Genomic DNA, 12,527 nt, shown 5'->3' with positions numbered 1-12,527 from the left:
GGGGCCACGACTCTCAGAATCTGGATCTCTCGCCTCTCACAAACCTCCTCTATCCATTCTTTGTTCCAGTTGGACTTGGTTCTCTCTCTCAGGAATTACCATCCCTGATTTTGACAACTTAGCTTCTGATATGTAGCCAACTGAGATTTGTTTCTCATCACCATGTACCCAATTATACTCATCCTACAAGGTCCAGTTCCATTCCCACCTAATTTGTGGGATCCAGTCAAGCCATCCCATACTAACCCCTTCCTCTCCCCATACCACTACCATTTGTGGGTCACTACCTCATATTGATTGCTCATGTCAAACTCCATGATGGCAATGTTTCTGGTTCTTCTTTGTAACCTTAAAAATATGTGTGGATACATTTCATAACAAAACATATTCTTTGAGGCCCATAGAACCCCATGGTGGTTTAAAATGGAAGAGAAAAGGGGCGCCTGGGTGGCTCAGTCGGTTGAGTGTCCAACTTCGGCTCAGCTCATGATCTCATGGTTCGTGAGTTTGAGACCCAAGTCGGGCTCTGCGCTGACAGCTTGGAGCCTGGAGCCTGCTTCGGATTCTGTGTCTCCCTCTCTCTCTGCCCCTCCCCCTGCTTGTGCTCTATCTCTCTCTGTCTCTCAAAAATAAATAAATGTAAAAAAAAAATTTAAATGGAAGAGAAAATTAAAGATGAGGAGTGAGCTATCAAAGAAGTCCATTCCTGAGATCTTAAAAACTTTTCATTTGCCAGGACACATTCCAGCCTTCAAATTCTACCTTGACCCTCCTTCAAATCCCTATCCCCCCAAAACCGCCTAGCCCCCACTGTGAACTACAGATGCTACTGACAGTGGAAGCAGACCCATTTCCTGAGGTAGATCCTTGCCTGAGAGGGTATTGACTTCCATACCAAATGTTGAGGACAGAGTATAATAATGTTAAAACATATTTAATCTTATTCTTTAAGACGTACCTGTTTTAAGAATTTTACTTATATTAACTCAGCTAACCCTCACAACAATCCCATGGTGTCAGCAGTACCTTGGAATACCCTTCCCTCCCTCTAATTTTACAACTTGGTAGGCTTATATTAGTTACTAATTCTTGCTCTCCTCCCATCGATAAGTGAGGTTAATGTCTCCCTTCCCTGAAACTTGGAACAACTTTCTCTAGGAGCCCTAAACCTCTATGAAAGAAAGCCTAGAAACTACATATAGGGGGTCATGGATCCAGCTGAGGCCAGTGTTTCTAGTTAACCCACCAAGTCACAAGGTGTGTGAGTGGAGCCAGACTCTCCAGACCAGTCACTGAGTAAACTCAGTCAGTTCCATGTAGAGCAGAAAAATTGCCTTGCTGAGCCCTGCCCAAACACTAAGTTATGGGAAAATTTGTTTCATAACAATTGCTAACTAGCACATATGTTGTGTTAGGGTCCCCTCCCTAAGGAAAGAAAACACAAAAAGACAAAAAACTCAAGGTAACAAGATACGTGACAACATCCCTCATGACCTTGTAACATGAGACCACTTAATCAGACTGCATGTTTGTGTGTGTTACCATATATGGGAGACAAACAAGTAGAAAATATATAAAAAAAACTATGCTAGGTGGTGTTCAGGGCTCAGTTCTTTGGGTATGAACCCAACCGAGCAGTGCCCGCATGAATAAAGCTGCTGCTTGGAAAGAAAAGCCTTGGGGTGTCATGACTCTCTGTGCTAGAATCCTGCTACAATGTGACTTGCTCAGAGTCACTTAACTCATATGAAGATCTAGGTTTTAAACCCAGGCAGCCTGACTCCAAGTACATGCATTTAACCACTGCTATAGCCTTACCACTGAAGAAAAAAAATAAAACTATCCAAAGCACATTGATCATCCTGAAGGGAAAACTGTCTGTAAGCCATGCCTCAGTCGCTAAGTGACAGGTATGTAATAAAGCCTTTTTTGTTTTCCAATTTATTCAATAAATATTTATTGAGCACCTACCTCTATTTAAGTACTATTACCCACGCATTCACTTTCTCAATGTACTCATCTGCTTCTCAATGCACCCACCTGCTTCCTCAGTGTTAATTTTTTTTTTTTTTTTTTTAATGTTCAGGAGAGGACCTGGAGATACTCTCCTTAATATAGGGTGAAGACCTGATGTTCAAGCACCATAGCTGTGAGTAATTTACACAGTGCATATGATCCACAAGCAGTTCTCTAACAAAGAAGAGCATCAGAAATATCAAAGTAGTGATTACTTCCAGGAGGCTGGGGCATTGAAGGGCCATGTCAACTCAAAAGCTATTTGTTTATGTTCACACACAGGTAAGAACAGCACTGAAGGCACTTTGCAGGTTTCCTTTGATCTGAAATCAACACAAATCAAAGCCAATCGGAAACAAACTGCCAAATGATATTTTCTTAGCTTATGTTTAAAGAAAGAACCACTGGAGGGGCATCTGGGTGGCTCTGTCGGTTGAGTGTCTGACTCTTGATTTCAGCTCAAGTCACGATTTTACGGTTCATGGGATTGAGCCCTGTGTCTGACACTGTGCTGACAACATGAAGCCTCCTTGGGAGTGTCTCTCTCCCTCTCTCTCTCTCTCTCTGCCCCTCTACCACTTGTGCATGCACATGTGTATGCTCTCTTTCTATCTCAAAATAAACTCAAAAAAAAAAAAAAAAGGAACCAATGGATTTTTGTATAACCATATGGTTTTACACCAGGTTTTGATGCTTATTTTGTTTTTCCTGGATGAGTCTAATTTTAGGACAACCCTGGTCCAGCAAGGCTATCAAAGCAAAGGAAGCCAGAATAGAGTATCATCTAGAAAAGGCTATAAGATTTCATACATGATCGTTCTGGTAAACGTGAAATCCAGTCTTTCCCACTTTTTGTTTTCTCCCAGAGGTCAAAATTTTATGAGTGTATTTCACCCAAGAAAATTAGCTAGATCACATAGGGCATATTAGAGCTTCTGAGACTGACCTTCCTCACCCAAAATCGTCAGAGTCTGGGAATTGTCCTAAATCTTGGGTCCCCAGTCCAAACACAGGCTTGATGTAATCTGTACTTGAGATCAGAAAAGGGTTGGAGACAAGGCAGGCTATTGCATTTTTATGTAACCTAGGGCAAAGTTCTTATTTGTTTTAATTTTTTGTAGTTTCCAGTTTTTATTTAAATTCTAGTTAACTAATATACAGTATAATAATAATAATACAGTGTAATTTAATGATTCATCACTTACACGTAACACCCAGTGCTCATTACAACAAGCGTCAGGGCAAAGTTCTTCTGGCTAGTTGGCAAGAACAAAAAAGTCCGCAATCCTTGGCATGATATTATTTCCTCTAGCTAATCTTTACAAAGAATATGGAGCTTTTTAATCCCTCATTCCAGTTTCATCCAATTCTGCTAGTCCACTGTCTTTCCTCTAAGAGTTTGTATTTACAAACCCTTAAAAGCAAAGAATGTCAACATATTTATAAGTCATTTTTATAGCCATTGCAGAAGCAAAAGGAAAGTCATGTAGATGAAATCCAATTATCACTGGACTCAAAGGGAAAGAAACACACCAGACAGGAGGCTATTAGAGAGAGCATGCTCCAGCTGTCCACATCCTTCACAATGACAACAGGTTCTATGATGTTCAGAGTCATAATCACTTGCAAGACTTCTGTACTTTGTACCCTACTCTTCTCTGGAAGCTCTGGCTTCCTTAGTTTTTGGAAAGACTCACTCAGTCTGCTCCTATGTGAATATCTGCTGTAAGAGGGAAAGCCAAAAACTGATAATTACCATAGCTTAGTCCCTATATCCCTATGTATCATTAAATCGTCCTGCGGTCAGTAAAAATTTGGTCTTGAAAAAGACTGTAGGACCAGCCATTCCTATGAAGAAAAAGCCATTTGTTCCTCTGCTTCCCACAGAGTTAGCAGAATGTATTATGACAGAAACAGAACAAGTCTGCCAGGACCTGTGCAGACAGAACTATCCTTTCACCAACCATAAACAGATCTGCTCTTGAGCTATAGAGAGTCATAATAGAAATATATATTGCCTTTTATCTTCTTTTCAGTGAGTAGAGTGAAGTGTCAGGAGTTATTGCTTTAATATCAGTAGGGAAGAAGCTATTTCTTTTTCCACCATGTATGTAGGTATACATGCAAGGGCACACACAACTATACGACTGCTATGTTAACCAGCTTCTTAGCCTTTCTAAAACACATAAAATTGGCCTGGTAACATCATCAGTGCATACAGCTTCAAATTGTTACTGTGGGATCCTGTAAGGAGCTGTCTGGATATTTCTGCTTAAAGAAAAGGGAAAAGGAAGACAACAGTTTTACCTCTACTTAACTCACATAAACTTAATTCAGAAGAATGAGAACACATAGGGGGCTTAATTGATTATTGACTTTATGTTTACAATGCCCACTGAAGCCAATGGAAGGGTGATGTCAAAGACTCAATTGAGCCCCTGGATAATGTCTTAAAACTAAGAAACAGAAAGGACAAGTACTGATCTACTGAATCATCTATAAACACTAACTAGGCTAGGGGTAATTTCCCCACAAGCAATTGGAATGTCTTATTTTATGCCACAGCATTTAAGGCTAATAACTCGATTAACCTCCTATTCCCTACTAACTAGATTTATGAAATGCCAAGGGAGTCAGCAAAGCATTAAGCTTTAGCGTGGGTATAATTACTTTTAAGTGAAAAAACAAAAAGTGTTTCCACAAAACTAAGGACTTCCTACGTAGCTAAACTCAGACCTTCACAATTTCTAATGTAATTAGGATCTTGGTCAAATACAAAGGAAACAAAATGGATAAAAAATAAGTGATTGATCAACACTTAAAAATTTAAACAAAGACTGCATTTTGTAAGGATTAGTTAAACTTCTAGCTTCAATTGTCCTTGATTTAATGCTACTCATTGGTCTCAAGTGAATGGTTCATGTTTCAGCAAAGCCACGAAGAGGATGTGAATAGAACTGAAGTAGGATATAGCCTTTCCTAGGATAACAAATTTTCCTTCCCCCTTTTCCTTTTTTGCTATTGAAAAGAAAAGAAATGAAATGAAAGGAGGGAGTATTTCATACTGAAAGTGTTAGCCATTCCTCATTTTGAATAACAGCCTTACCATTTCAGCGATAAATATGATAGGGATAATAACCCATGAGTGCACATAAAACTTTTATAACTTCTTTAGCAATGACTTTGTCTTTCTCTACTCCTAGGTCTTACTACTATAAGTGTCTATAGGCATCCTTCTTACAAACATGGTAAGTCAGATACTTTAGCAATATAGCAACACTGACATTATAGTAATGTCTCAAAGACAATCAAGAAGACTCAATTAATAGTTGTAGAAAGGCTTACCTGAATGCTTGCTGTAGAACGATTTTTGCGGGTTGTAGTAGTAGCCATTGTAGTGGTGGTTTCCATGACAGTGGTAGACATTTCTGGTGGCATGGAGGTCGTCTGTGTTGTTCCCAAGATTGACGGGACTTCTCCCACCAGCCGGACACTTCCATTGATTTTAATATTGGGGTTGTTCTCAGCCGCCATGTTCAGTACTTTCAAACCATCATAATAGAGCCCAGAGAGCTGCCCTTGGAAGAGACGTCCTTTGTCTTTTCCGCCAATGGCTATTTGCGCCTGGGTGTTGAAGATGGTTAACTGCCGTCCTAGTGGGTTGGGTGAAGGAAACATTATTATTCCCATATGTTATCTTCTTTGTCTTACCTGGTCTGAATGGACCAGGTATCAAAACAGCCTTCCTTGAGCAATTGAAGGGGAGAAAATTGGATAACAAAAACTCAATAGATAGTAGCAAGTAACATTTCACTATGTTTATCTCTTCCACTGTCTAGCTGAATATCCTAGATAAACTGAATAATTGAGTCTCTATTTCATTATTGTGAGGAATGAGAAATATTGGTTCAATGATACAAAGCATTGAAGTATTCTTGGTGGGTATGTAGTTGTGGATGACAGAAAGTAACCCCCAAATCAGGTGATAATAGTAATAAATACCTATTGTATTCATTTTTACAGTGTCACAGAATAACAACTAAAAAGAATTATATATGGCAAACAAAAACTCTGTGAGGTAACTTACGACACTGAATTAAAAAAAATAGGTCTGATAACTAAATTAACTGAAATTAAATTTCAATTAAAGACTTGGATTCATTATAGATATGAACAGTTTACTCACCAAATACCTCATTTGCTACATAATACATAATATTCTATCTATACTTGACGTTTATTAAACAATAAACATCATGACAGATAATTTCCTATCTCTTTTATCTTTGGAGAGGGCGGATTATGGTCACACAACTATATCTCTCCCTAAAATATGGGAAATAAACAGGCATTGATAATGTTTCTGGGGCAGGGGAAAATGTCATTCCAAATCAATGCATTATAAAAGAAAGGATGGGTATTAACGAAAAAAAGAGACACAAAAAACTCCTTAAAATGATATAAAGGTATATTAATGTGTTGAAGACTATCAGTAGCTCAACTTATTTGGAGTTCCCATTTGGAGAACCATTTGTGCTTCTCTGAATAGAAAATTATCAGAATGAAATCATGACAGAACAGAGTCTAGAATAGTGCAACTCAATTTATCTTCCTCCCAACTACCTCCACTTAAAAAAGCCTCTCTAGTGCCAGGTCTTTCCCAGAAAAACCTAAACAGCTTTTTAAGGCCAAGGCATTCTATGCTATTATTTCTCCAGATAATTCCTCCTGCTTTTGCATATGGATAAGTGGGGGAAACTTATTAATAGAATTAAATATATCCTTTTTGAATTTTTCTCCACTTAAGTCAGTAATAAAACAATGCTCCACAAATTCTCAATCTAATCACTTGGATTATTTTTAGCTATAAATGACTGGAATGTTCTGTTATTATTGCCTGATTATTAAAAGGGAGCTTATTTTTAAAAGACTAGGGTTTCTGCTCCACAATCTCTAATTTGAATAGAGGCATACTCTGATGTTTGGGCTCTTATCCTCTACCACTATTACATGTTCTTTAACTCTATACAATAATTACCTATCCTTGAATTTCTGGTATATAATGTGGAATGCCTTCTGAATGCATAATAATGGATGAAACAAAAGAGGCAAAGAAGGGAAAATGCATCTGCTCTTTATACAAGAGTCAATTCTGCTCATGGGGAAACTCTTAACAGCATAGTCAAGAATAATTTATAAATAATACCTTTTTGGAAGCTTCAAACACTGCAGTATGGAGAACTGACCAAACAATTTTGTTATAGTGAAAATGATCTACACTCTATAAAAATATTTGGAGCATGGAAACGGAATCTGTTGGACTTGATAACAGAATTGTCCAGATGCTAAGGGAACAATCAAAATAGATCTAATAGATTTCCATTATTTTCCCACCAATTTCTTCAGTGCTCTGTGCACATACATCATCACCTGCCCTTTGGTCTCTCATTTCTCACACAAGATGCAGCAAAATCTTCAATGAACAATAACACTGGATAATGACCTGCAGCTCAAATCTCTTTACTGTTATTTTTTGACTACAGCTTTATCTAGGAGCCCTAAGCTTACTGCATAAGAAATGTTATGATGGAAAGGGAGAATAAATACACCCCTATAGGCATAGGCATAGGCATTGGGGGCAGCTTAACATAATAAAGAAGAAGCTGCCTAAAAGGAGATCTCTAGGCCTCAATTCAGTAGCTTACACCAGATAGCCCAACGTCAAGCTATCCCTTCCATTCACACAACTGTTGGCCAACATCAATATTTACTCATCTCCTTTTTCGTATATGCTTTAGCATTGATGATCAGTTAATAGACATAGCTAGTTATAGGTAAGAGATTTTATATTTCTAGTATTTCTTAAAGCACTTCACATCAATAACAGTCCTCACCTTATTTTCCTGGTGATATCATTCTGACAATTATTACAAATAAAAAGAGAGAGAAAATTGAAATGCAAAGTTGAATTACACTAGCTAGAAATGATGGATCTCTTTCATTCCAGTTGCCACATTACACTCCATAAAGTGGTCTTTGCTTGTTCAAGACTAACCCAAGCATGGAGAAGGGCAAGGCATGTTTTCTGGGCTACACAATTAAGCCACTGCTCCATTTCTGGCTATGGTTGTGATCTCAGAGAGATCTGAGTAATTATTTCTTGAGAAGAAGACACTAGTTGGGTGAAATAGGGAAGGAGGTTGTCTATGCTTCAATTTTCCATCATGCTATGGGAAATGTATGGATTTCTGTTTGCTTATTTCATGGTCTGTTTCTGGCTATATCTGTTTTTCTTTTGGTTATAGACCCTTTCCTAGCCTTCTGTACCTTGGATTAGGAAGTTAAGAGTAAAGTTGGCAATCACTAAAGTAATAGTGGGAAACTCTCAGTTTCCCACCATCTCTTCCTCTCGTCATTTTACCTCTCCAACCTAAGCAGGAGTAAGGGAATAAACTGGGAATCAGTCATCACTACCCTCTCCCTAAAAAGCGATATTATAAGGGACTGACTGGAGAAAGTTTTATCATTTGCCCCAGATTTCTCAAAATCAATGCCAGATTTCATTATTGTTATTCATTATGATCAATTGTGTTTTTTTTTATAATAAGCAGCCATTATATCTATATCTATAACCCAAACCAAGAATTGTTCTATTATCCATAATACTCAATTTGGTTATACTAGTACTGGGTTTGTAGCAGGTTACTTTCTGTTTTGTTTTAGGTGCCCATGTTCTTGGAAGTCATTATTGCTACCTCATTTGGATATCAAGTTCACATACTGCTTAAATTAAATCTTTGCACGTCTGCAGACAGTGTCACACAAAGACTAATTAATTAAACCTCAGAACACCCTTGGGGAATAGGCAGTATTATTTCTCCTCTCCTCAGATGGGAAATCTGAGATATAAAGAGGTTAAGTGGATTGTCTAAGGTCAGAAAGTATCAGTCAATAGTAGACAGAGCCAGAAAACAGACTCAGGGATGTTGTGACCCACATCTCTTCTCCAATGACAGAAATAACTTCAAAGAGGCATTCCAAGTACTTTCCTGATACGTCTGCCTATTCATCCTTCCATCTTTACCCTTTTTCACTCATTGTCTTTACAAGGTCTTTTGGTATATATTTTCTACTCCTTTTGAAGGGAAGGTTAGCTAGACAGAGGAAGGGGTAAAGCAATAGAATGAATAGATGTTACTCACCCAAAGTGTAAAAAAAAGTAATTTCCGTTAAAATAATGCAGAAGAGAGAAACTCCAAGATTGCAAATACCATTTTCAATATTATATGCATATATGAACATATACATATTTGGTTAAGAAACTAGAAAGCCGCCCTCCATCCCACCTGAACCACCCTTCCCCCTCGATTTGTTGTATATTTCAAAGTGTCTTTCTATATGAAAGCCAACTGATAACAATGCTATCAGCAGGAAAACTAAAAGCCTACTCATAACTTTATAATGGTTTATACAAATGAAAACGCCTGGCATGCTCTTCAACTTAGACTTCAAAAGGCAATGGAGTAAAAGAAAATATTATTAACATAAAATTGAAAGAAAAAAAAGTTCTCTCAGGCACATGAGACTCAGACATGCATCTAGTTTTCTTCTCCTTTTTTAAAAAGTGAGGCAATCGTAGTCTTTAATGTTAAAGGGACTTTATGAGCTGGTGATTACTAAACGAATTATTTGCTTTTTAGAGTTATTCTTAATTTATTTTTAATTAGACCACATACGTTAAAAACAGGGCAAACAGTTAAGTCTCAGTGAGGATTTTCCGTGTTTAAGGGTCTGAATGTTGTCACCCAACTTAAGACTGTAATTAAGCTTGCTTAGGTTGCATATTAATATATTCAATTACTTTTTGTGTGTAACTACATCAAATCTCTACGAATTTTAAGAACCCACTGAAGGTCTTGAGACAAGAGTAGCTTGCACTGGCTCAGGAAAGAAGGGAATAAATAGCTTCTGAAAATAGAGAATTTTCTTCATTGGAAGATAATAGTTTACGTCGTAACAAATAGAAGCCACACAGAAAATTCTAACATCAGGTATAACCGCTGCCCTCTTTTATTAACAAAGTGGTTGTTTTCTTCAGTAAATCAGAACTGCTGTTTTGCCTTTCATGAGCCTTTCTTTTCCAACACATTGTCTTAACCACTTCCACTTTTGTTGCATAAATATTAAACACATAAGGGTATTATACAACCAAAGTGTAAAATAAGCTTTTTTTTTTTTTTAGTTTCAGCCAGCAACTAGGACACAATTAACCTCTTATGAAATACTTTTGCCTCTGTAAGTTTGAATCTAAAGGCAAAATTCATCTTTCTCGTTCTTTGTTTAAAAACAAATTGTTAAAAAAAACACTGCTCCCCTTAATAACATTTGTCTTAGGCAGTTTATGTTATAAGAGTCGATCTGATGATTGTTTTGTTATCCATGCTAGAGAGTAAAGCCAAAACAGCCTCAAGATGTAAGTTTAAAGAGTACTTTTGAAATTTCTTTAGAAAGCTTTGGTATAAGAGGTAATTTAAAACAAATTAACAAATAATGTCATGCAGTGGTTAAATTGCCATAATACATTTCTTTTTTAGAGGATCCTGAAATTTCTTGTTTGTGGTTATCACGCTGATAGCAAGCTAGATGTTAGTCCCTTTAACTGTATTTTAATGGCAATGTATTATAGCATGATTTATCAACATATGGCAGGTGGAAGCTGACACAAATTATAATGAAAATTAAAACAGTCATTTATGCAGCAGGCGATTATCATTTAAGGAACATTTATTTGCAGGCTTTAAAAATGAGGGTTTAGAATCAAATGATTTTAAAATGAAAGTTTTAACGACGGTTACCTTTTTCCTGCAGCCACTCCTCTACGGGCCGGTTATATTTGAAGGGGATTTTCTGTTTTACCATTTGGAAGCGTTCATTATCAGTGTTGCCTTTAAAGTTTAAAAAACAGCTTAAAAAACAATCTGAAAAGTCAATACGTCATTAAAAACATCCTAGGTTGTTGGTTTGTTTATGAAGTTTTTAGAGATAGATATCAATTTATCTTTAGTAGAGGTGGAGTCGAAGTCACTCTGCCCATGGTTGACAGGTTTGAGGTCAGGCTAGTCTTAGCTATGCAGTGCTCCATCATCATATTTTGGAAATGGAGCATGAGATGGGAATCCATCTCACCCCAACCACACCTCAATTGGGCCAATGGAGGCACAGGATTTTCCTGGTTTGTGAATAATTTGCCTACCAGATCAGCTTTATCTATGGTAGGAAACTTGCATTGTCTCAGTCATGCATGATCTACTCTCACAGTACTGAACCCTATCAGAAGCATGGGGTCATGTACTTCCTTATTCTCAAGTGTTTGTAACTGCTCTAACTTCTGGTGGAGGGAAGAAGACAATTTAAGTCTTGACGGTCAAGGGTGACTTCTTACTCTGAGGCCTTGGTATCTCATCAACTATGTTAAATAGAGTATCACAGATGATTCTTTACATCTCTATTCATCTGTCCGGACTTGTTCTACATTTTAAAAAAGAAGAAAACCCAAAGTAAATATTTGTAAATCAAAGCAGCTATAAATATAGTGATAGAGTATTAGCAGACTTTTAAGTACCTAAATTTTATTACTACTAATAGATGCAAGCTTTATATGTTTATCTAGTCTCTCTCTCTCTTACCTTTCTATGAGAGGTCCTTTCTGAACAAGTATCTATTCATAAAGCCTGTTCAGGATACCTCCTTCAGGCATGAAATATCTAATTAATTTCAAGCCTCAAACATAATGCTTTTAACTGCTACGATGCCCCCTTATTCTTTTTGTAACTGTTGTTACCACCCTGGATGATTTGTCTAATTAGGACAGACTTGGAGAGTAGTATTGTAGAGATATACCCCTAATGAATATGCTTCAAATCACAAAATAATGAAGCCATGTTTGGGGAACTGTTCTGTCTCATCAACCAACCTCACAGTGATCAAGCAGAAACTAGTGAATTTTAATTCATGAATTTTCACTCACAGCCCTATACTGGAACTTAGGGAATCCCATTCCAAATTACCAACATTAAAAATGAAATAAAAATTTCAAAACAGGTGCTCTTGGAAACGATTTACAAAAAAGTCTAAAAGCCAGAAAGAATGTTAGGATTAAATATAGCAACAGGCCAAGTTAAAAGAAGGTCACCATGGCATTTCAATCTCAGAGCCACCTTCTTATAGGAATTATTGACAGAGAAGATTCCACATGTGACTAAACTAGTACCTGCCTTCCATGAGGTATAAGATGGGAAAGGGGTGGCTATGTTGGGAGATGTTTCCAAGATTTCCCATTCATTTCTGCTATGAACAAATGATTTAAGAAGGTGACTCATTCTCCTTCCCAAGGAATAAAAACTAATAACAAAAACAACAACAAACACAAAGCTCATGAAAGAGACAACTATGGATCTGTATCCAGCCTCCATCATGGTATCTTCTCTGGTTGGGATAAAACATAATATTAA

General features: G+C 37.2%; 1 protein-coding gene across 9 annotated transcripts in view; it reads right to left on the bottom strand.

The window, feature by feature from the left end:
• NRXN3 (neurexin 3) overlaps nt 1–12,527 on the bottom strand; it is a 1,570,788-nt gene that overhangs the window by 149,478 nt on the left and 1,408,783 nt on the right. For 6 of the 9 annotated variants that reach the window (XM_042990246.1, XM_042990247.1, XM_042990244.1 and 3 more), the window contains 2 exons: nt 10,872–10,961; nt 5,362–5,669 (listed from right to left, as the gene is read on the bottom strand). In XM_042990246.1, the coding sequence (XP_042846180.1) occupies nt 5,362–5,669; nt 10,872–10,961 (398 nt within the window). The remainder of the gene's footprint in view (nt 1–5,361; nt 5,670–10,871; nt 10,962–12,527) is intronic. The other 3 variants (XM_042990249.1, XM_042990250.1, XM_042990253.1) reach the window with 1 other exon arrangement.

This window comes from Panthera tigris, chromosome B3, assembly GCF_018350195.1.
Source record: "Panthera tigris isolate Pti1 chromosome B3, P.tigris_Pti1_mat1.1, whole genome shotgun sequence".
In the NCBI taxonomy this organism is placed as follows: Eukaryota; Metazoa; Chordata; class Mammalia; order Carnivora; family Felidae; genus Panthera; species Panthera tigris.
Note: the sequence above shows the minus strand (reverse complement) of the source record. Positions and strands in the feature narration are given on the sequence as shown.